Source organism: Sipha flava, unplaced genomic scaffold (genome assembly GCF_003268045.1).
Source record: "Sipha flava isolate LNK unplaced genomic scaffold, YSA_version1 78_pilon_pilon, whole genome shotgun sequence".
Taxonomy (NCBI): Eukaryota; Metazoa; Arthropoda; class Insecta; order Hemiptera; family Aphididae; genus Sipha; species Sipha flava.
Window position 1 is genome coordinate 1,289,713 of NW_020273619.1, and position 25,824 is coordinate 1,315,536.

Below are 25,824 nucleotides of genomic sequence, written 5' to 3' on the forward strand. Positions count from 1 at the left end.
AAATATTAATTATATATTTTTTTTCCATAGTAAAATTATTCATCAACAAGTAGGTACAATAACACGCGTGTTTAAAACAATATATGATGTTGTATTAGTGTATTCCACTCTTTTTACCTTACTTGTTAATTGTTTTTTTTAATTTTTTTTAATTTTTTTTTAATTTTTTTTTAATTTTTTTTATTTTACTATTTAATTTTTTTTTGTCCGACGATCCTTTTTTGATATTGTTGCTTGATGAGTCGGCGCGCGATCGCGTCTCGATGATGAAAAATAGTTGCAGTTTGGTAGTTTCATTTTTTCACGAAATCGTTCACTGTTCTCAACGGGTAGACTTGCGTGAACGGGTTGTATGGTTTGTAAAAGTTTTGTTTGATCAAATTTTGTTGGACCTCCGCTTTCAATATCACAACGCCTGTTGACAATTACGATAATAATATTAATACATTGGCTACAACACGTTCTCAACGGAAATATATAGTGTATGTTTTCTATGCCGTATTCTATTGTTCACACAATGTAATATTTTACCGGACGTATTTTATGCTACACTTTTATTATTTTTCCGTAGTATTATTATTTTAAAATCATATTTTAGACTATCATCGCCGTCAAAGCTATACATATACTGCGTATCCACTACTACGTTTAAATTAAAATATACCGTCAAAGACCGCCATCTCATTATTATGTAAAACTCGTTCTATATAAAAATAAAATGTAGATCACATTTTCCGGCTACTCGAGTAAATCGTGGTGTAATAGTAGGGCAACTGTTTGACATTTTTTTTATTTTGTTTTATTTTTTTTATGCAAGACATCATACAGATGATGTAGAGCTGTTGTACGAGTAGTAGGAGAATGACGTGCAATCATGCAAAATATTTCGGTTGATCGTATTATTTACGTAGTATAAATCATGTCAACGTAAATATATAATATACATCCGCGTTGATATTATACATGCGAGTATCCGCGTTTTACTTTTAAAAATAATGCAAATTAGTCGTGAAGTCGATTTTCGATGTTACGCAAAAATAATCGTAACATGATAAGTGTTCACGTTACGAGTTGTGACGTCCAAAACGGTGTGATACATCCAATAGTGTAGTAAATAATACTATGATATAGGGACTAAGAATAGTACGGCAGTATGTAATACTATTGTTATTAAATTCGCATATGTACACCGGCGTACGTAACGGTAGTAATACCCGGAAGGGAAAAATGCGCGTAAAACGTATCGGATCATATCGTATTTCTATCCAACATGTCGGACTGCACGAAAATTTGAGCTTGATTACTATCGTGGTTCACATTTGTTCAATTTTTCACGCGGAAAAAGTAAGCAAGAAATTGCAATATTGGACATTTACGGACATGCGTGTTTGCAAAACGCACAAAAAAAAAAAAATAACCCGATTACACGTGATTTCAAATGAAAAATGTATTGCCTCGAATAACCGAAAATAAACTTCCCTAGAAAAGTTCACGGTTAATATTCAAAAATAAAATAAATTTCAAATTCGTTTTAAATCGAAACATTAAAAGCAGTTTACATGTACAATTATTTGATACACATTAAATATTTTTTTATTACATCGTTATTGTGTTATAAGAGTAGGAAAAAATAAATACCGACATCGTTAAAGATCACTTTACTACAGTTTGATGGGTACGTTTACAGCTGAATGGTATTTGATTTCCTACCCAACTACTGAAAATTGAACATCGTGTTCTTCTAATTCCGGTGCAATGTAAGGATATAATAGGATCCGCCGACTACCGAGGAGTGATGTTTGAAAATGTGAAAAAGTGTGTTTTGTACGCATATTTAAAAACAAAACTATATCACCGGTATTATAAAAGCGTAAGAATGATTTCGAAGTAAATAATAACGACCTAAATATGCGAATAAAAAATAATCATTTTAAACTCGATGATGACTGCATCGAATTTCTTACCGGAAATTGTACGTACGAAATCTTAAGACCTTTACTGCTATATACGTATAACTGCGAGAGTATCTATCGTATACGCTCGTAAGTATATGTTATTTGTTGCTCGTTTCAACGTGGACATGACACAGTGGAGCAATAATAATATATACCGCTCGCTCGTTCGCGATCGATGGAAACAATAACAAAGGGGTTTTTTTTTACTTCTAAACGATGATGACTAGTCGAAACCATTCTAGAATGGGAAAACAATGTCATCGACAGAGATAACGCGCGATATCCTGCGTATATTATATTGTATACACCTAGGCGAAGGCACGCTTACGGAACCAACGGAGAACGAGGAGACGGAGGAGGAGGACACGCGCAATAATAGCGCGCACGTGTGATCTGTATCGGAGAAACCGCGCATTGGTCCGAGATGGTCGATAAAACACCGTTGTACATTGTGTATATATATAGTAAATACATTATTATTATTATTGTAATAATTCTGTAATAATTCTGAGTGATTACGCGACTTCGGCGACTGCAGCGGTCTAAGTCCATAGGCGTTAAAGATTTAAACCTATCGACGCGAAAATATGTGAAGTAATATTATTAAAGCAAAATTAAGGATAACATTTAAAACATGTCTTCACTATATGTATATATATATTCCGTAATCTTAAGTCTGTATCTAATAAAATTTTCTTTTTTCATATTTTTAAAAAAAAAAAACAATAAGAATATAAATGTACACTTAACGTACCCTTATACATTATAATGATATCATAAACTTGAATATTTAATTGTTTACATTTAAAATGAAATCGAATTCTTTTTTTTTGTCGGAACTCAAATGATTTAAAAAAGAATCAATTGTTCATCGATTGTTAATACAATTACCGTTCTCTAAAGATGCAGTATAATTTCCAAAAGGTTTTGACTTTTGTTGGCGTTATCAATTATGATATTTGAAATGTTCTTGGGTTTCCTTGGCCTATTTTTTTATTCGGTTTATAGGTACTATCAAAACGATAAATGTAGCTCCTTACACCCCATCCAGAAATTAAACCAAATGTTTGATTAATGTTGAATAGATACTATTTAGGTAATATTTATTATAATTATCTGCGTATGTCTATACATTATATAATTTATGTATACAAGTACAATAGTTCCGCAGTACCTACGATACATCAGGGATGGCAAATCCATGGATTGATGAATGGATTAATCTCGGGCACGCATGCATGAGATGGCCCAAAAAAATTTAAATATTTATATTATATTTTTATTTTTAATAATAAATTATAACATCACATTGTTAATAACGGTTTACTATTATTGGCATCTCACAAAAATTAAATTGTAAATTCGTATAGAATGTAAACAATGTACTAAACGTAACATGATGCAATACGTATATAGTAGCATTAGCAAATTTTCTATTTTACTATTAGGTATATATTTTTTCTTCAACTTTTTCATGTAAGTCACTATTATCAAAAATTAATTTTATAAAATCTGTTTTAATAGACAGACTTTTTGATAAATATAGTACCCATAGGCATAAATTGGGAGGACAACGGGGAGCAATTCCCCCTCTAGAATAAATTAGGAGGGGCAGTGCTCTCTCTGATATTTAACATACCTTGTTTTAAATAAATACAAAACAGCTGGTTATAGCTATTACTATAACATTTTATTTTTAAAATCTTAATTTTAAATTTTCGTTTATCTAACATAATGTTAGAAAATGAATAATTTTATATAATAATATGTAGGTAGTAAAGCGGCGTTTGGCCTCGGACACCCTTTTCGTTAGGTATGTAATTATATTTTTGCCCCCCCCCCCCACCCCCAGAGATGTTTCCAAGTTACTTCTATGATGTTACCATATGTACTTTATTAAAAGTTACTTATTATAAATCAAATATCAACGAATTGACTACTCAAAAAAATAAATCGCATTAAGATGATGAATAGTTATCAAAGTAATGCAAGTAAATATTTATTTAAGTATAACATTTTTTATATTAATACTTTAATAATAAATGTTTCTTATTATATTTATAATGTATACACACATATGGTATTTTTTCATAATATTTAATGGCATGCTCAAAGGAAAAAAGGTAATTTTAGGTACATAACGTCAAAATAATCTGCCACACCTGATCTATATACATGTAACCGTGTTTATCGACACCATCTCATATTACATTTACATCACAATTGTCTACCAAGGTGTAGAGTGTTAGTACGGAATACTGAGTATCCAGAATAAGGATGATTTTTTTATTTTTATAGCGAACGGAAATATTCGAAAAACGTATCGTTATAGATTAAAAATTGAAAATTCAGTTTCGAAAGATAACTATTATCTAGAAATTAAAATGACATTCGTATTAAACATAGTATTATTTCCGTTTCTATGTGGAAATAAAATTAATATTATTCCATCGCGAGAATAAAATACTATGTAATGATTATTCCTAGGATAGAAAGTATTGAAAATAAAAATACGAATATACTAGAACTGTATTTCGGGATAGGAAAAAATCACTTTTTAACCGCACTCCATGCGACTATGAGTAGAAGATAACGACACTGATTACAAGTTTATTATAATATAATAGTTGCACCGCGTTTTTTGACGGTTGAGCAATTCGATGAATGATTCAGAAATCGATTTTTGCGCAAAATATCGGCTTCCGTTCCGGCTTGACTTTAAATCTGTCTGAAGTTAATCGGCGATACTGGTTTTACTTTTCCTTTAAATCATTGCAGGTACTCATCGCATAATGATTCCTTACATTTGTAGAAAAAGTCTTCTAAACGCCAATATTAGTTATTTGCTGCTCGAATATCTTTCATAATATTGAACCTAAGAAAATACATATTTTGTCCCCAGAATGATATCAATTATTTCTGATAAGATACCCGATGATATATTTTCATCCCGAATATTGAATTATTTTTGGAAACCGTGAATAACAATTTGAAAATATTTATTCTTAATGGCATACATGTTTTTAGGTTTTTTTTTCTTTAGCAATAATTGCCATTTTAACATTATATTTGTTCATAGAAAAATACCCGTTTGACCGCATTGAAATAAAATACAATTTTCTTCCTTAAATTACTACTGATTTAAATGGACTTACCGGTGGGATTCACTTTGACCTTGATTTTTGTTTGTGGGGACAGTACTCCATAGTCGACGTCTTCGTACAGATCCTGCGTAAGACAAAAAATTATAAAAATAAATATATTCGAACTCTATATGACGCTATAACGGAGGGTACGTTCAAAAGCATTATATATTACTTGTATTCTGTATCCTGTGGGTGACAGCAGACCCATTTCGTGTAAAGCGACAGCCACGTCAGATGGCGTGCCGTCTGTTCTGCGGTTGACGAAGGCGAGTGCGTACGAGAAGTAGTTCTCGAAAATAGGTGTCACCGGCCGGGCCCAAATTTCAATGCCTTTGTGCTGTAATTATTATCGTTATTACATTGGTAAAAGAGTCATTATTTTACAATTTAAATGTTTTATTTTTATTTTTTGATTGCTAATCATAAAAAATAGTTGTGGACCGGTAGCAGTGTAGGTACACAAACGAAAGTATCAAGAGGTTCTTGTTTATTTTTAAATAAAACTGAAGTATACGTCGAAAATATGATATGCCCGTTAGTTGAATTGTTATAGTAAAACAGCGGCAGTAAATCGGTTTCGTCTATTTTTGGATTTGAGAAAAGGCTCATAGAATGTATTTTAATCATATTATTCGTACGCTGTGAAAAAAAAAAACGTTGCGCTTAAGATTGCGACGAGTAAACGGAGATTTAAACGTGTTACGTAGAAGTTAGTCATCTATCAAATCTAACCGTTGTGATTGTATTGTTAACACCAAAAAACCAAATCCCACGGTTACGAAGAAACTGATTAAATATTTTATTACCATTCATTATTTCATGATTTCCGTGAGACCACACTATTTTTACACGTAGAAACCAATAGTCCAACAAGTGTTTTGTACACATGATTTTTATGGAAACTAATTTATTCAGGATTTTTTTATTTATTCGGAAACCAATTCTGTATGGCCCTATTAAACTTGTTATATTTTACATTTGGTTTTAATTCAATCTGTAGTTGTCGCTAAACCATTATATTCAATTATTTCTACATCGGTTTTTGTGTACATAGAATATATAAAGTAAAACATTTTAAAAAGTTATTAAAATCCTATCCCTAATAATGTCCATGCTAACCACATTATCAGTGCCATAATGATGTAATGATGCTATAATGATAATAATAAAACGGTACCTAGCAAATTAAATTCAAACTGCCGTAGAGCTTCAAAATTATATTTACTCAACTTCATGAAAAATCCCATTATTTCTTGTATAATTTAAATATGTTTACGTTGATTTATACTGAAAAGCAATATTTATACAGTAAAATTATTTCCGTATAAAAAGTTACATTTATGAATAATATTGCATCCAATTATCATAATTGGTCGGAAACGATTCGAGTATACGTTTGCACGTAATTAGTAAAAGTTGAAAATATTACGATTTTCCACCGATTTTTCGATTAAGCGTCGTTATCGTCTATTCCCGATTAATGGTGAGTATAGATTCCGGTTCGGATAATTTATAATATACATTTGATCTTTCTCGGCTATCACTCGCTGTGTTGTAGAATGTAATATTGAATAACTCATTGATTTTACTATATAAATAATCACTGAAAACGGCTATTTAAGATGTGGCTGTTAGTGCGGATATAATTATAATATCGTCTCGGTGATATCTAGCAAAACTGATTCGATTGAATCACAACCAGCCACAATTACCAATTCATATAATCAGCAAGTCGGAAATGCTTGTTTTGCTTTCAAATGTGGTTTACGTTGGTAGTTTAACTAATTTTTTTAAATAAAAATAAAATAACTTCAACCGAAATTCTTCATTTAATATACATTGTAAACGTAATCGAATTTTAATATTATATTTTTCACGCATGCGTCATACGATACAGAGAAATATCTAACGAATATTATTGAACAATAAATTATATAGAACAAAAAATTGAAATTTATATATATACTGATATTTTTGAATACAATTTAATATTATTGAATACAAATTTGTTATTTTTTTTATCGTGATATTTAATCGTTTTATAGTTAAAAATAATTTGAAATAAATACAACATAATATTAAGTATTATAATACTTCATAAACCTCTTTTTATTTGGTTTTGAGAAAAAGTATTATTTTTTTAAGCTTTTTTTATGAGACTACTGAATCGTCTCATTAAAATTTTGTCGTCAATGTTTTGTGTATATCTTTCATAATATAGAACGAAATTAATTTATTTTATACTCAAAAGCTTTGATGGAAATACAATGTCTTCACTATGAATTTGTTTGATCTTTTGAAAACTTAAAATGTATATTAAATCCGTTATACATCTTAAAAATTAGTCACTTGATTATTTATTTTTAGGGAAATAAAATCTGAGTATATTTGATAGGTTTTCACCGCAGTCAAAATATAATTCCGCGAGAAAAATTTTTTACAATGTGTAATAAAATTAAAAACCAACATTCATGATGTACATTGTAAAAATATTGCGCTAATCGTATACGTCATGTAAATGCGGACATTGTAAGTCAAAATAATTATAGTGCTGATTTAATTATACATTTGGTTAAGTATTCATCTCGAGAAGTGTATAGTATCCATTTTTACTTATTTTCGGTAGATTTTATGTAATGTATATTCCTAACAAAATGTCTCGAAGGATTATGTAAATCAAAATAATTTACTGGTACACATAATTGTAACAATTGACCTTGTAAATCCTTCGACCTTGGATTCCCAACTTGTCTTGATCGATGGCAATGATTTTTTTGTTCTGTAAAATAGCCTTGTATTCGGGTCTAATGGTCCTCAAATCGGTCGACATGAGCAGCGGGGCGGCAAGTATAGCCCATATGGCCATCTGTACCTTACACTGTTCGTAACTTAATCCAAAGTTACCAATAATCAACTACATATAAGACATATGAAAATGCGTTATTATTTTTGCTCCGTCAAATATTTAACTACATTTACTTTTTTTTAAGTATATATTACATACTTAAAAAAAGGTAAATGTATTTGATCGAATATATTATTTTCGATCAAATACATATGAGTAATTGTGTCTCTATTTAATATATATATATATATATATACGAGTACATAAAAGTATTAAAAATATGATAATCAAGGATAGTTTATAAAGAAAAAAATATGAGCATCGAATAAAAGATCAATTTGAGCAGACCGCGATACCATCGCTCATCATTACCGCATTCGTATTTTTTTCATTAAATCTTGAACAAATAGATTGGATTTCTATCTTTAACATGATATGTTCATATCATAAATAATATTATATTACCATGTCCGGGTCGTTCCAATGTCCGGGGGCTGCATTGGCTGCGATAATTTCTTGGTTATCGCCGTAGTAGTCGATTATGCTCTCCACACTGGCCCAGGAGTCTTGGATGTCGTCAAAATTTCTCCACAAGTTGCACCTTTGAGTAATAGCCGAATAGTTGGGCTGCATATGTAAAAACAGAAAAATAAACATTAATGTTTACATTTGAAAATGCCCGGCTGCCTTTGCGCTCATTGTATAATGTAATCGAAATCCGTAGCGCCATCTACGGTAGACTTTTGAGCGTATCGTATACGGGTTATATTAATTTCAATTCGTGCCATGTCCTACTGACAATGTAGAGGGCGATAAAAGTAACAAAGCAAGAAAATATTCAATCTAAATCGTCAATGACCATGATAAAATATTATAATAATAGCTTGTATAAGATGATCAGAATTCGAGACGAAAATACTTGAATTGCAAACAAATACCTCTACAAACACAAGATACTGTCTAAAGAAATAATTTTTAACAAAAAAAAAAAAAAAAAATTGTTCTTTACTTTTATAGAGTTTGTGAAATTGATTTTTTAGTTACGAGTTTATTACATATAATTGATATAATTATTTTATTGCAAATTTACGTGAGCAGGTATTCTCTACATTGCTTTAATTTGCTTGTAATTTATTTTCAACGTACAATTTGTTTTATGTATAAATGTATATATAATTTTGGTCATTAAACACACAATCTATAAAAGGACACAAAGCAATTTATTTTACATTGGACAATATTTGAATTGAAGTATTATAATTAGACACCCTTAATAGTTCAAGATCGTATTGTTTTTTAGTCAAATGTTGGGCTAAATCAATGATAGTTAAAAATGTCTGATATTATAATATTAAAATGTATAGTAAATTACGAAATAACTAGTACATTTTCCTTCCGAAATGTAAACGGGGTCCTAAAGTGTATGTCTGAGAGTATGAAGCTTGTATTTTAAGGAAAAGTTGTTCCCATGAATTTAAACTTCAAAATTCTCGGATGTAGTTATAAAAAAATTTTATTTACATATGAAATTTTTAATATATAAAATTACTGTATAATATACTCAAGAAATATACATTCAAATAAATAAAATGACCGAAAAATACTAAAAAATGCTCGTAAAATGAAAAAACTTTGAAAAAATGTAAAAAAAAGAATAAAAAAAATAAATGCATTTCGCATTGAAATCCGAACCCTAATAATAATGATAACGGACAGAACTCATTGAAATTACATGAATACAACATGTACGTAAATTATAACGAACAGGCACCACGCCTTTACTACAACTCGTACGGGCTACAACGTATTATAACATAAAGCGTACGTTTTGCGAACAAGCTCGTAACAAAAAACAACTAGTAACTTAGTTGCTAATACAACTGCTGCTGTTGTTATTCTCGTCGTCTGAAACCTTTCTAAGATTTTAAAAATTTTTCACGGTTATCCAATTGCACCGCAAACACATGCGCGTATTACGGTACAATAGTGATAATAATATAATGCTCCGGAGATAGGTAAGTCGGTAGGTATACGAACACTGCAATGACCACTGAACGTTCCCAATGCACTTTCTATACGTCATAAACGTAACACAAGAGTATTTAATGCTTGGAGGCCGGGCGGCGTCCGTTCGCGCGTTAAGTGTTTCCTGTTCACCCGTAGGGATATTATTATAATATTCACACGCGCGTGTTGTTAGAAAAAAAAAAAAGAAAAAAACTAAACGCAAGTATGTTTGAGTGTGTGTATGCGTGTGATTGCCGTTTATTATGATATCGAGACGACCACTCTGTATATCGTAATACGAACCGCTGCTAGTCGGTCACACGGTTTGAAACACCGTATTATCCTTTGGCCGTCAAATGTTCCGATACTATAGTCAAACATTATTATTGTTATGTACCACGTTATATTAGCTATATACGTTACGGACTTAATAACCGAAATAATAATATACATGCACACATACACGCATGCGCATACAAAGCGATCGACGATTTGCGTTATGGAAAAGCCAATGAGAATGATATTGTTGAAAGATAGTGTTCCAACATTTATTTGGTCTTTCCGTCTCGAAATTATGTATAAGCGAAAAAATGTTTAAAATATGCTCAACAGTATATATTATAATATTTTTAAAGTTATTATTTCCAAAAACACGCTTCTTTTTATTACTATAGCTCCGAACAGTGAGACGTTATGATGTATTTCATCTATTTTTTGGGAACCAAAAAAATAATTATAACTAACCACATTCGGTTTAAACATAAATCAATATTGTGTACGATAAAAACAATAAAAAATGTAAATTTGTGTATTTTTTCGAATTGTCAGTATATTTTGTTTTGTCTGATTTTCGGAATCGAACAACTCGGGTACAGGACAATAGAGGATAGAAACCCTACGTTTCGATTAGACCCCGATAGTATGATAGTATGGATCTAGAAAATGATTCCAAATTAACAACACCACGGGTTTCTATCATACATTACTCTATATAAAAATATATTTATGAAGGTGTTAATGTGTAATGGGATATAATAACACATGGACGCGTTGTAACCAATTAACGATATAATATAAATCGTATTAGGTTTACGTCACGCAGACGAATCGCGGTTATATAATTATTACGCATCCAGCGGTAGCTATAATATACACATGACGAAAGTATAGGGTACGTTGTACAGATTACGATCATTACTTGTAGTCCTGCGTACGTCTGATAAACCGGCCAACTGCAAGAGTACACCATGGGCCTGCCGGTCTTGTTCAGATAATAACCGAACTCACTGTATCCTGTAAACGAGAAATACGTAAATAATTTAATTTATAATTTGATTTACCATATATTAACACTAATAATATAACTTGACACTTTTAACAATTATCTGTTGACTAAAAAGTATTATCAGGGCCGTATTTAGGGGGGGGGCACTGACTAAAACTGCTCCAAGCGCCAGTTTTTTGGGGGCGCCAAAATTTTCTGGTCGGAAATTTGCTCACTTATGAATTATTGAACTTTTAAAATTATTTTGAAATTATTATTTTTTGTTTTTAATAACAGTATCATAAATGAATGTTAATGTATTTAATATATTAATATATATTATTAATGTACTTTTAGCAATAAAGCCATCAGCGATCGAGAATATTATTAATATACCTAATATTAGTTCTCAAATTTTTTGTTATCGCGTGCGGCGTGCGTACTATACAAAAATAGCATTGATTTTAAAATATCTAAAAGGTTCATGAGAATCTATCTCATATATTTTTCATGGGTAGGTCCCTTAGAGGGGCGCCAATTGTCTAAACACGGCACTGAGATTTGTTATGTTATTGTTAGTAATCTTGATAAAATTATATTACAATTTTTGGAACCGTTAATACTTATCAATAAAGGCTTTTCAAAATAAAAATACGACCGATGAAAATATATTATTCCGTACGTTATCGTCACACAACTATGGATTAACAATCGACTAAATATATTATAATAAAACCATGGAATACAACGGCATCGTCATTACCTTGATCCATGTCTTTGGGCAGCGAGTAACAGCCGTCCACTTTGACGAAATCCACGTTCCATTCGGCGAACGTGAACGCGTCCAGCTCGAGCGATCCCAAGATTCCCGGATATCCAGCACATGTGAAGTTACCGTAGTCCTCGTAGATACCGAATTTCAGACCTCTCGAGTGGATCTGTAAGCATAATAAAACAAATATTTGTTATAGTTGCTCAGAAATTTAGCTCAGAATTGTTCGCGCTACCACGATACGGAGCTTTTTCTAATACGTTCACCAACAGTAATCGGTTTTTATGATTAGTCACGATCCGAACACATATTTAAACACACTATACTATTGTATTATATTGTTATCGTTACGCTCGTGTTAAAATTGGTTAAAGTGGTTAAACTTAAAAGAAGTTAAAACGTAACACCGTTAAAATTATAAGAACTTAACATCTTTCGTTTAGTTTTTGTTTATACTCTAGTATTTTATTCGTTTTCGAAAGTGGAATTATACATCTATATATTAAATCCATATAGTGTGTGTCTTTATATTAAAAAAATACTATTTCGGTTGCTAAATGGTTTTTTTTTAAATTATTTTTGAATTAAACACTTTATGTACTCGTATATCTTAAAACAATATAAAATAGGCTTTTTTTATAAGTAACATGATATATCTACCGTATGATTACCGACCACAACAAAAGCAGTATAATTAGACGTATTCGACAAATATGATGTTACAACAGTAACAAATTTATATATATAAATGTATTACATGCGTTACAAAACAATCTACAAATTAAAAATTAAAAATATTAAGATATCACATTATATGTGAGTACAAACATTAAAATATCATTAGTTGCAAAACTTTCTCTTAAAATATCATTACATAGTGTATTAACAACGTCTTCAGTAATACTGGCTTTTAATACAATAAAATATAATACAGCGTATACCGTGTAATGGCGGTTTTGTTGACCCAAAGAAAGCATGGATAAACAGAGACTACTAATACTACATTATTTTAATGAGTAACGAAGATAAAAGAAAAATAGTATTTTTTTTTACCATTTCCTAAAGCGCAATAGGACTATAAACTAGTAATTATATTAGCTATAATGTACACAATACACAAAGCAGTGTTACAAATCATAAACAGCCTTATGCAATAGAATCATAATTAGACTATTAAAAAACTATGCATAATAGAAAGCACGATTTGAATGAACTGTTTAAGTATAATTCACTGCCGAAATAATCATAATTATTATATACGTATGTACTACGCTGTAGTATTGAATCGCGAACCATAGAGCATTCATGTACGACTACAGTTGTTGTTTTTTTTTTTTAATTAACATAACTCGTAATAAATATTTAAAACCGTGATGGTTCTTTAGATTCCTTAAATAATTTAGATATACAAATAAAAGATAACACAATAATTTAGTCTGTGGTCTGCGTAAATATTTGTTATTGTTATAATAATTTTTAGACCACACGGTTTCAAACATTGCAGCAATACGATTCACTTATATTCGATATAGCTAACACTTTTATTTTCATCTTACCTAATTTGTCTTTAGGAGAACATAATTACTTAAACAACAGTTAAGTAGTATTTTAGAACCATAATTGACTTTGCAAGTTTAAGTAGTGTGTAAATACAAATTTAAGTACAACAATAATAGGTTGAAGTTATAATGCGTTTATATAGAAATTAAAATAATTATCGATATCAATAATTGCGCGTAAATCGGTTTCACCTAGAAACGGTTGAAAACATGTAATTAACACCATCAGTTCAGCAACGTTCCGCGCTAGGTGCATTCTAAAATAGCTAAAATAACGATAGTTAAATAATTTTCAATAGTTAACGCGCAGTGAAATAATCGTTCATTGTTTTTTATAATACGTGCAGAAATAAGCGTATTACTCAGATACCTATTGACCCAGTGTCGATGCCATTATAGGTATTCATTTTTCCTTATCTTAATAATAATAATATGAGAAAGTATTCCGATTCGAACGAGTTATTTTCAAAACATCATAATATTGTAGTATAATATTATTGCGTGTTTGCGAACAATACCGTATGCGTCTACCAAAACGTTATGGCTCTTATGGGCGTTGAATTATTAATACAGCTAGTGTAACGGTTTTACTAAAGTATTGTATTGCGGCACGCGCTTTACTTTTGAAAGTAGACACGTTGAAATGAAAACAATTCAAATGTGCGAGTGCAAATACTAAAAGTGGCGCTGTATAATTGTAGATGTGGACATATAACTCTTTTTGGACTTGGTTGTAACTTCCTCGGGTATATGTACATCGGACTTGACGTGAACACACCGAACTTATACTGGTACATAATGCGTGGTAGGTACGTACGATCAGATCAGAACAATGGTGCGAGGTATAATGACTATAATAACGTATGGAACACAGGCAAGTTCTAAGCGTGTCACCGAGATACGAAACGCGTTTTTTTAGTATTCAAACAGTGAGATGCCTGTTAAGAAATTTTCATTGATTCAATTACGTAATAAGCTCGAATAATAGCACGTTCAAGTAAATAGATAATATAAATATTAAATGTTCGATTATCGTAAAAACATCTGACGTACCAATCGGAATTTCATCACGAGGGAATGTGTAGATCTGTCGAATCGAGTTAAAATTATTTAAAAAAAAAACACTGACGTAGTGCCGCCTATTGCTGCGCTTGTAAATCTATCCCATACGGTATACTTGTAGTACATACATTCGATTCGGCTGCATTTGTTTCATTCGCTGAACTTTGCCACACACGCGTGTAAGCGTCGTGCACGTGTCGTGAATACATCGTTCGCCCCACTGTTGTATGTTCTTATTGTAGACGTTGAGCAACGCGCGCGGCATAAAACAGATAACAAACAGCTGTTACGAGAAATGCTTTACTACTATATTTTGTGTGTGGGTACAATATATTTTCGTTTTCGTTTTTTTTTAATTTTTTTTGTTTATATTTTGCAGCATACCATTACTTATTACATTGAAGTTCGTCGATTACCTTTTTCCGTTTTCCAGAATCATATTCGACATGATACATCTGAGAAGTTATTTTGTGTTAATAAGTCCGCACATAGCAAAAAAACATAACAATGATAACCGTTTGCTTTAATTGTTTTTGGTAAAGTGTTGCATAAGGTTGATATTTATTAAGATGTGCACAGTCATATCACACGTACTGTCGTCGCAATCAGGTTTTTCTTTAAAATTAGTCGAATTATTGTCACGCCCTGGTTCAAATAATTTTTTTTTTTTAAATTATAAAAAAATTCCTTTCTTTTTTCTTTTATTTCAACTATGAATTGACTTTTCCAATGTTTTATATACACATAAAAATAATACAATACAGACGAGTTTTGTAGTTTATTTTCAAAACGGTTGCACCTACTATAGTTTAATATCATTTATTTGCGTATCTTGGGCAACAAAGACAAATTATAATTGTTAAAAATAAAGGGGGCGAACGTGAGTTTAATTGATGTTAGTAATTCGACGTGAAAATTGAGAAATCAATAATAAACGTATTCAATTTGTACCCGCTTTAGTTAATAATTCTATTCATATGTTAGCAAATGAATTTATAGATGACAGTAATATACTAAATACACACAACTGTTATATTAAACTCATTTAATCACCCGCAGAAAGGTTATTTTTATGTTCTTGCACGTAAAAGTAAAACCATTAAACACTTTTTAAAAGCGGTAAAATTAAAAAAAAAGCAATCGAGATATTAAAAGTATAATTAGTCCAACAGACGAAACGTGAAAATAATAATAACTACAATGTAACAATACACTTGCTCCTAATAGTAGATAGTTAATCAAGTTTTGCGAACTACAATTATTATTATTTTAAGATGCCAAATATTAAAAAGAAATTAAAAAATATCGTTTCTCTTATTCTATTAAACATTGATTTGCATGCGGATTTATTCAAAAGACCATTAATTGCTTACCAGTGACTGAGAAATTGAATTTATTCTTAAAAGATTAACACATTAATTACTTTACAAACTCCTACTTAAATTAAATTTATAATAAAAGCTTGTTTCTATCTACATGTACCATTATTATTAAAAACTTTAGACATTTCAAAACTTTCTGGTTGTGCAAATCTTTACTGTATAACATTAATAATTTTTGTGTAATGCAAATCATAAAAAAAAATAAACACAAATTTACTTTTGAATTTTTTCTTTCCTGTATAAAAATGTACTTTTATGTACTTACTATACAAACATAATGCGTGTATAGGAAATGAAATATAAACATAAAACAGTTTTTTATAGTTAAAATTTGAGTTTCGTTTAGGCTGAAAATTATTTTTTTAATGAAATTAACATGAAGAAATATGTATAAATTCAATGAAAATTATTGCCGTTCTAACTAAAAATAAAATTATAGAAAAAAATAACGTTTTCAAAAACACATTATTTAATGAAATCTCACATAAAAAATATAAAATTCTAGTTTACCCATTTTCAATTTGATTGTTGGATTAAGAATAGCTTTTCTTTTATGAACGGAAACGATAAAATATTACCACATACATATGATAATATTTGATTACATCTATTTTGGTATAAAAATGTCATTTCAAAATTTAGTTATTTTATGTTATATTTATGTTTATAAAAAACTACGTATTTCGTCTTGCCTTGATGGACCAGAACAGCGAATCGAAAAAATTACATATTTAAAAAACTTTATAAAATGTCTGTGTTTCAGTAAATGTTTCAGAGTTCTATTGAATTAAAATTGTATAACTCTTAAAGCATTGCAGCTGTAGATCCTCCGTAAGTGGAATTAAATGTTTAATACTTTTGCGCATCGATTCGCTAATTACGTACAGAGTCACGTCAGACGTATAGTTGACATCAACGAAGAGGATTCGAATTGATAGTTTGCAATTAAATCGAGCCGTTGAACTTTAGCTCGTGTCATTATGCTACATCGTTGTCGTTCGCGAACGTACTTTAGAACAGAATATTATTTACATTAGACAGGCACTCACGTATTCGGATAGGTCAGCCATTCCCCTGGGGAACCGTTTGGCGTCGGGTTGCAGTCTGCCATTGTACGACCTTGAGAAGTCCAACCAACAGTCATCCACGTTTATATACTCATAACCTACAGCGGCGTACCCTTCAGATATCACAAGGTCGGTCATGGTCCTGAAGAGTTTCTCGCTGTAACACAAATGAACGGGCATCGTGTGATAACAATAATATTATGACAATAAAATAATGATTAACAAACACACGGTGTATGGTTTTACTGCGAACGGTCTTCCCGGATTGAAAAGCGTATTTCATAATTATAGCATTACACTATACATGCGTTTTTGTCGTGAAACTTAACTACTGTTTTTTCGTAAACGTAGATGCGATCACGCGCTGTGCGCCTTCGAAATTCACGGAAACTCCATTTAATACCTAATATCCCACCATAATTTCTGTATAGTCAAGGTACTATTCATTATTTTCGGAAATCTGCACATAATCGCCTACTATCTCGATGTATAATTTATCAAATTAATATTTATGTTTACTTTCAATTATGTTAAATTAAAGATACTTCAAAAGTGATTGTTTTTTGGTTTTCCGGTGGGTATTAATTACGCAGATGCGCACACGTCATAATATTATATAGACAATAGAGCTAATAGTAGATTTTTTGGTTTAATTACGGTTAACCTTATACACAGATATTAAAACATACATTTATATATCATTAGAGCGTAATAACCTTTAATTATAAAATTTCTTGATTGAATTTAACTTAAGATAATTTTCCAATTTTGTAACACCGTTTAAAGACTTATGATGAAATCCAGTTATACAATGTTTATTTTTAACAACTAATCAGCTCAGTCTATACTTATATACTATATAATACGGATAGTAAGACGCAGAACGATTTATATGAAGCACTAAATAAATTGAATGTGTTTATTGACATTTTGCACGCCACATTCGTCGCACGATATTAGACTAATAAATTCGTATTCGTAATAAATAATACGTGGTCAGCTTTTGTATCGAGACGGTTATAAGGTTTCTCTACAATTCTGATGTATAAAATAAAAGACAGTTAAGATTGGTGACCGCTCATTTATTTTGATTTTCATCCGTATGACAGTTTTATTTGTTTCCAAGTTAAAATTTGTGAAATATTGAATACATTTAAAACGTGAAAAATTTAAATTTAAATATTTGCAGCTGGTAATAGGATGATAGAAAAATGCAAATTTATTTTACTGCCATATAAAAAATGATGGGCGATTATTATAATATCAAGGGAATAAAATGTCAGTATAAATTAATAAAATAAACGTATTTTTCGTTAGACATGTGTATCCTTGTGAAAATAGCGATGAATACTTTTGATGAAAATAAAAACTGTTGAATTATACGTATTTGTAGGTATCTAACAAAACTATTTATATTTGCCTATCAGATAAATAAAGAAAAATGGTTTTTGTTATATACTAAAAGGTAGACCTAGTGATAACTTTTAATCGTGGTAATAACTAAATATTATTATTAATTATTATATAATTGTTTGTCGGTTAGCAAGTTTTTGTTTTCTCGAAATACGTTGAAGCGATTGTGAGTTTATTTTCGAATGCCAGTGTTGTTGCCATGTAAACGTTTCCGTACGATACACAAAATTAATCTAGTGTAGCGACCTAGAACCACAAAAACATTATATCCAAAATAATTTCAATAATATCCATACCATTTTCCTGTCACTGTAACAATCAATAAGGAGGACACGAGCATTATTATTATAATTAATCATATAAGGAGAATGAAAACACTCCATATAGTGTACCTATACAGTCCGGTTCAAGGACTAAGTTCGGCACAACGCGACAATTAAGAGCTACATAATATCGCTATGGTATTATTCCGTTGCCCTTTACGTCACAAAAAACTTTGTTTTCGTCTACCAGAATGGCATTCAACCGATGTGCGGTATCGAATCGTGACTGTAATGTTTTATTTTTTTTTTTTGTTTTTCGCTTTTTGTCAAATAATTCCAATCAGAGAGGTAGAGAGGTCCTCGTCCGAAATGATCACGACGGCGGAACACGTAAAACCTGAACGTAAAACTTGTGTTATTACATTATAAAATTCGGTTTGTTCCTAGTCTAAAGATTCCACTGACGCCTAACAATGGGTTTTGAATATACATACATATTCGTCGCCATTGTCAAAACGTAATCAACTGTGATCGGTGTATCGTCTACTTGCAGAGTTCAGTTTAGTGTGTGTATATGTATTATATATAAATTATAGTCGCTAGTCTTAAAACGTCTGGATCTACCCGTGTATTTATATGCAAGCATAAGTATACGTCTAACAAATATGATACGAAAAATACCAGTTTAGTCGAATGGCCGTCAAATTTAAACCAAATTATATAGTGAGCGATGGCTAAAATGTTCGCTTTCTGTTTATGTTCATTGCTATCAAATCGAATCGCAGAACGTGCAGAACGTCCATAAGCGAAGTGATTTTAAGGGGGCGCATTTAAGAACGTGATACACGTACACACACACTCAATACATTTACTTGTACACATTATAAACATTGCCTACGCGCGTTTTTGTCGTGATCTTTTTTTTTTATACACTAAAAATCGTGACGTCAAACCTATCGATATGTTATTATTTATTACGTTTGAACAGATATAATATAATATTGTAGTAATAAAGAGTTTATTTTATTTTTTAAATATCGGTGAACTATAGAACGATTACACTGCCATAAGACAATTTTTCTGGGCCAGATCGTATAGCAGAACAATCCATTCTGCTGTGCTGTCGTGTATCGTTTATTGATTTCGCACGTTGCATAACCGAAGAATATTTAGCCGATTCCGATCGTTTCCACTGTTTTTAATCATTATACGATGATTTGTATACCTTGACAAATTTAGCAGGAAAAAACAACTGATGACAAAATCTAGGTCAATAATAATTACAGCTGGTAAAAAAATCAACAATAATGACATCTTTAAATAGTTGTTGTTATATAAAACGTAGATCAAAATCAGCTGGACAAATGTCTAGTTACGAAGCATTGATATTTAATAAGTGCATTGCATTTTAACACTCAAGAATGTCTCTAATAGGACCAAAAAGAAAAAAAAATGTAATTTTGACACCATAATAACTCATTAATTCAAATTATTTTCAACCCATAATTACAAAATAAACAATTTATACCGAGTTCCCGAGGACGAATGTCATGATTCATGAACACATTGTTATCGTTATAATGTGTGCTCTTGTACTTGATACATTATTTTGTATTTTGCACTTCCTTAGAGCTCAACTACAGGCTGTATAATATACACGCATATATTATGTCTATGTAAATCTGCCCTTGACATTTATATTGTTTGATTTTCAGCTATTTTATAAATTAACGTGGTGGCATCGAATAATCGTTATGCTAGGTTTTTGACTAATAGTAGATAATTAATTTACAAAAAACTGCGTGTACATAGTAATGTTATTCAGGTCAGAAATAATACATACAGTGTCTAGATGTAATACTTTGCATAAAAACCAATATCTACTCATTTTGATTTCGTAGTTTGTTTCAACCCAACTGGAGATTACCACAAGTAACTGTGTAGGTTTTTAATGAGAAATTTCCACTTGAAAAGTACATAAAATTATCGTATTTTTACTATCGTAAAACGGAAAACAGAAGAAAGAAATTAGTAAAAAGCTCATAATATCATTATCATTGATAACTGAACCAAGTTGACAATTAGATTGTCTCGCTTATAAGGTAAATAAAATATATTTATTTTTGCATAAAATATTCATTAAGTAATTGAAAACTAATTTTAAATAGTTCTTCGAATTGTTAACTTTTTTTTTACGGAGTGCAAATTAATTTCCGGAAAGAAACCTAAATATATCAATTATATTTTTTAAACGAAAAAGTTATCAACTCTTAATATAATATCTGTGGGAAAAGTAACTTCAGATTTTGATTATTATTTATTTAAACTAGTTAATAAATGCATAAGAAAAACTAACAAAATGTGGCGAAAAACAGAAATTTTTAAGAAATCCAAATTTTAACAAAATATATTTAGTTTATTTACATCATTTTTATCATAGTTATATAATTGTGGTATATAATATTATACTGATATTAAGTACGCGTTCCCTTTCAATACTAATCAAACAATAAAATAATCTACCTAACATGGATAATTTATTTAAAACTAAATTACACATACTTATTTAGATTCTAAAAAATCTTGGTGGATTTGTTTATAATTACCTAATACAGTTATCAGGGTCGTTTTTGCAATCGGTATTGCATCTGAATCTCTCCCATGACAACCATCCCATAGGAGGTGTCCTGGCCAATCCATTTTCCAGACAAAAACAACTTGTCAGCAGTTGAAACACCGTTAAGGCTGTTATCCATTGAAAAGCTGCCATATTGTATACCTGCAAACACAGCAAAAACCGGCCGGAAATTAATTACACCATAACGTCTATTGTCTTAAACACTTGATATATTAGTAAAAAAAACAGTACTGTAGGCACATGCATTTACGTAAACTGAGGTTAGAAAATTTTTCTTTATTTTTTTTTTGTTAACAATACGACAATCATCTATCATCGCGTATCAATAATACACGCAATTTTTAGATGAAATACTCAGAAGGACAAGTTGATTTATTAAATATGTGTCTTAACTTTCTGTAATGGTATTTTAGTTATAATCTTATTTTATAGCTTTCATATGGTACACACATACCTAATGCATTTTCTGTATACTACCATTATATTCATATTCATCAGATTATGAAAATCAATTTTGATGATTAGAAAATATTTATTTTAATAAATTTCTTTAATGTTACTCAATTATTTTTCATCTGCGTGTTTCTATAGATATTCAAGTACATCTACCAATATAGTACACATATTCTGATATTTTTGTTATGAATATTGTTGATTATGAAATTTGAAGAAAGAAAATTTGCCTCCAAATCTCCAATTATTTAGAAATTTTATATATACCTATTTTTAGAATAGTTATTTCATTTTTGTTCAAAATAAAAATAAATGTAAATGTCTTAAGTTGTATTCCATTAGTTTTAATATTGTTTAAATATCGATACAATAGTTTTTAATTAATAATAATTTTACATTATAAGAACTTGAACATTTTTAATACGATGTGGTATTCAATTTCTACCAGGAATTTGAAATAAAGTAGTATAAGGTCGAAGGAATGTTATCAAAAATACTCACATATTTTGACATACATGTAAGAATTAAATATTTTATTTATTATTGTTGTTTTTATAATAAAATAAAAAATTATTAAAAAAAAAACGAATTAAGTAATCGAATTGGTACCTAACCTATATACATTAAATAAATTAACAAAATTTAACCGGTTTTCATATATGAAGGTTACACGAATTGTGCATTTGTTTTGTAGTAATGATATAATAAAATCGAAAGTAGAAAATAAATAAATTTGAAAAATATAAGTACGATGTTCGATAATGAGTGAATAAAATGTATTATATGTCAATAAACACGGTTAAACTATGATTGTAAATAAATAATATTTTGATAGGTTTTCACAAACCAAAAAAATTATTTTATAATAAAAAGATTAAAGGTCAACATTTCAATGAGAAATTATTGGTAAATCTACAACACACAGTTTTTTATATGTAATTCAGTAAACCACAGATGGGTGAATTGTTTCTCATTGTTTTGAAACCTAATAGACCAAGAATCCGGTAAGAATATTGTCTTCTATTCAATAATAACACTAATCGATTAGATGTAGTTAACAAAAAGTTTAAATAATGGAAAAGATTTTTTTCAAAATGACAAGTAACTTTGACATATTTTAACCGAAATTTAAGACATTAGCTGATAAAAATGGTCGAAGTATATTTTTCAAGCTTTATTTGTTGTAAAAACTCTTTAGGAGATTAGATATTTGTTATAAATTGAAAAGCAATGGTTTTTTATAACTTTTGAAGATTTTCGTGAAAATCATAAATAAAAAAATGTACTACGCACGTATTTCGAAAATGAGTAAATTACATACGCCGGTGAAGTGAGGAAATATTTTAAATATTTCTACACGTTTAAACATCACGTCCGAAAAGTATAAAACTTTTTACCCGAAAACTTGCATAAAAATCATATTCTTCTGCTATGGTTTATTTACACAAACACTCTTATAACGCGTTCACGTATAGATTAGCGAGCGAGACCGATGTAGAACATTTTACATAGAATTTCCATCGAAATCCGGTCATTTTCATACATATCAAAGCGTACATACCTATAAGCATATATATAGATGTGTGTGTGTGTGTGTGTGTGTGTGTGTGTGTGTGTATGGTTGTTTAGAAAGCAACTGACTCGAACGCGTCAGTCATTTTATAAAATTAACTCATTTACGAATATAACACAGGATGATGCGTGAGTTTTCTTTCTTTGTTATTATTATTTAAGTCGTTTCACGTGCGTAAGATCAGTGAAAACGAACGACAAGATAATAGAAAAAATATTCCTATGTATATTGCATCAGATAATACGTCGATGCTGAAGGTTCACGCGTAAGAACGAAAACATCTAGGTCCGCACCTATGTTCCCTCGGTCGTGTTATAGGAAAAATAAACAAAAAAATAAAAAGACCGATCAGAAATAAAATCATAAATCAACAGTAACGTACGATGTCACTAATAACAAGAATAATTATCTTCGTATATCAGTGGAGTGCCGAATATAGGTCTAAATGAAGCCCGGGCATTAAGTTAAAAAGAGGTGGGTGGTTGTTGGATAATAATATGTAAATCACATAATTATCGTATATATTTAGGTAGAGAAATATTGATATATGAGTTCTGAATGAGATGAATTTAAATATGAATGGGTGGGTGGTAAACTAGACTTTGCAATTGGCATCAAAAAAAATTTTATCTCGGCACACTGTCGTATACATCCCCGGGGGAGTGATGCGTGAGAATGGCAAGTGATTGTTGAGCCGCGGGACAGGTTATACGGTACAAAAGATGATCTTTTAACGGACATTTTTTCCGAGATACGAGGAAAGTGATCCACGACGTAAACGTACGATGACCATCTGAACGTATGTCGAGCTTACTTCGGACGAAAATGAAGCCTGGGTATTTTCCCGCGTTTTCATCACGTCGAATTAACTTAAATAGGTATAACGTATAGTCGTCTTTACCTGCGCGCGCGTCGCGTGTTGCGTTCAACGGATTCGGATGTTCAGTTATCCTCGTCGTGACGTGGGATCCTGGTCGCACAATCTTCGGGTTGCTGGTCCGGTCAATCGGTCATAGTCGCCGATAGACGTGTGTGTGTGTGTGTACGCGCGTAAGACGACGATGGAATTCTGAGCACCTCGACAAAGGTCCTGCTCGTGTTGCGCTTTCGACTAGGATTCCGGTGCTACGTTACATTCACGCACATCGTCGTCCGGTGTTCCGGTGCGCTGCCCGACCCGATACGATATGACCAACGCGATACGAGAGACGATGGTCGCTGGGTGTGCTGTTTGCGGTCGCGCGTGCTTGGAATGGCGGCGGACAGCGAATGTGACGTGGTGCGCTCGCGACGACGGTGACCGGCGGACTGTGCCGTCTTGGATGTGCGCGTCGACCGGTCGCGGCGGAGCGCGCGCGCATTCGCGGACTGGTTCGAAGTCCCCCTCGACGACGATCGTCCCCCCCCGCCGCCGACGCCTTCGCGCCCGGATAAGTTTTCTGGCGAAAATTCCCGAAAACCCGAAAAGTCCTTGGACCGTCCCACGAATTTCACGTTCGGTCCGACAAACGTGCGCGCGGGGTTCGTTTTTTTCGTTTCTTTTTTTTTTTTTTCGTGCCGCTCGTTCGGTACCACGACCGGTTTTCGGATCCAAAACATAGGTAGGTTACCGCGACAAGAGAAGAATCCCGATGTCCCGAGGTGTGCGGGAGGGGGAAAAAATTAATATTAAAAAAAATATCCATACCCATCCCGACCGGATTCGATTTTTCGACTAGGAATCAATTAACACATCTTTCGTGTGCTGCAACCTCTCGTTTAACAACGTGGTGTGCGTAGAATTTGTGCAAGGGTATTTACGTGTGTGTGTGTGTGTGTGTGTGTGTGTGTGTGTACGGATCCGCGCGCCTTTCTCGCAAACGCGCATACGTCGTATCCTTGGATTTTAAATTTTAAATCGCTACGCTTGTAACATACGTACGTCGATTTATTTTAATTTTTCATTTTTTAACGCACCAAATGACTTATTGCTCTCGTACGGTCTTCGTTGTACATATTGCGTGTGTACAATATACGTTTATTGGTCGTCATTTTATGGTCCGGGGAACAATATTATTGCGTTCTGCCTCGGAGCCGCAAGTGCGTGCACCTGTTTACTCGAACACCGCGGACTCTTGATCTTGTATAGGTACATCTCACACGCGTCGTGTACGCGCAATATTATTTTAACTAATAACCTACATCAACGCAGACAAGCCGACCGCTCGAGTACATTTCAAATTGACAACCGCCGATGAGTTTTCACCTGAACTGTCTCCCTAATTACACGCGTACTATATTAGCACTATGATTGTATGAATAATGTAAAAAACATGACAAACGGCACGACTTTTTTCTTTCTGTTCACCACAAAACACCTTGAAAATTAGTAAATAGATCTACTTACCGTTACGTTACGAAAAATATGCAGATTTAGTCGTTAAAT

At 31.4% G+C, this 25,824-nt stretch overlaps 1 protein-coding gene across 2 annotated transcripts; it reads right to left on the reverse strand.

Annotated features, from left to right (window-relative positions):
- On the reverse strand, nucleotides 1-24,725 carry LOC112692888 (alpha-N-acetylgalactosaminidase). 2 transcript variants are annotated; one of them, XM_025567702.1, is made up of 10 exons: nucleotides 24,301-24,725; nucleotides 21,342-21,514; nucleotides 17,042-17,216; nucleotides 11,981-12,155; nucleotides 11,152-11,246; nucleotides 8,412-8,573; nucleotides 7,818-8,015; nucleotides 5,274-5,438; nucleotides 5,111-5,183; nucleotides 71-415 (listed from the first exon to the last, which is right to left on the reverse strand). In XM_025567702.1, the coding sequence occupies exons 2-10, from the start codon at nucleotides 21,503-21,505 to the stop codon at nucleotides 294-296; spliced, it is 1,329 nt and encodes a 442-aa protein (XP_025423487.1). In that variant the 5' UTR covers nucleotides 21,506-21,514; nucleotides 24,301-24,725; the 3' UTR covers nucleotides 71-293. The 2 variants fall into 2 exon arrangements, with proteins under 2 accessions (XP_025423488.1, XP_025423487.1); XM_025567703.1 differs by lacking the exon at nucleotides 7,818-8,015 and having other exon boundaries at nucleotides 1-415.
- Nucleotides 24,726-25,824: the final 1,099 nt, after the last annotated feature.

Excerpts from the sequence above, each read along its gene's own strand:
- LOC112692888 (XM_025567702.1), bottom strand. The coding sequence starts at position 21,505 with ATGGCAGCTTTTCAATGGATAACAGCCTTAACGGTGTTTCAACTGCTG. Across the intron at positions 12,156-17,041 it reads TGGCTGACCTATCCGAATAC|ATCCACTCGAGAGGTCTGAA; the intron begins GTGAGTGCCTGT and ends TTATGCTTACAG. Across the intron at positions 11,247-11,980 it reads GCCCAAAGACATGGATCAAG|GATACAGTGAGTTCGGTTAT; the intron begins GTAATGACGATG and ends TCTCGTTTACAG.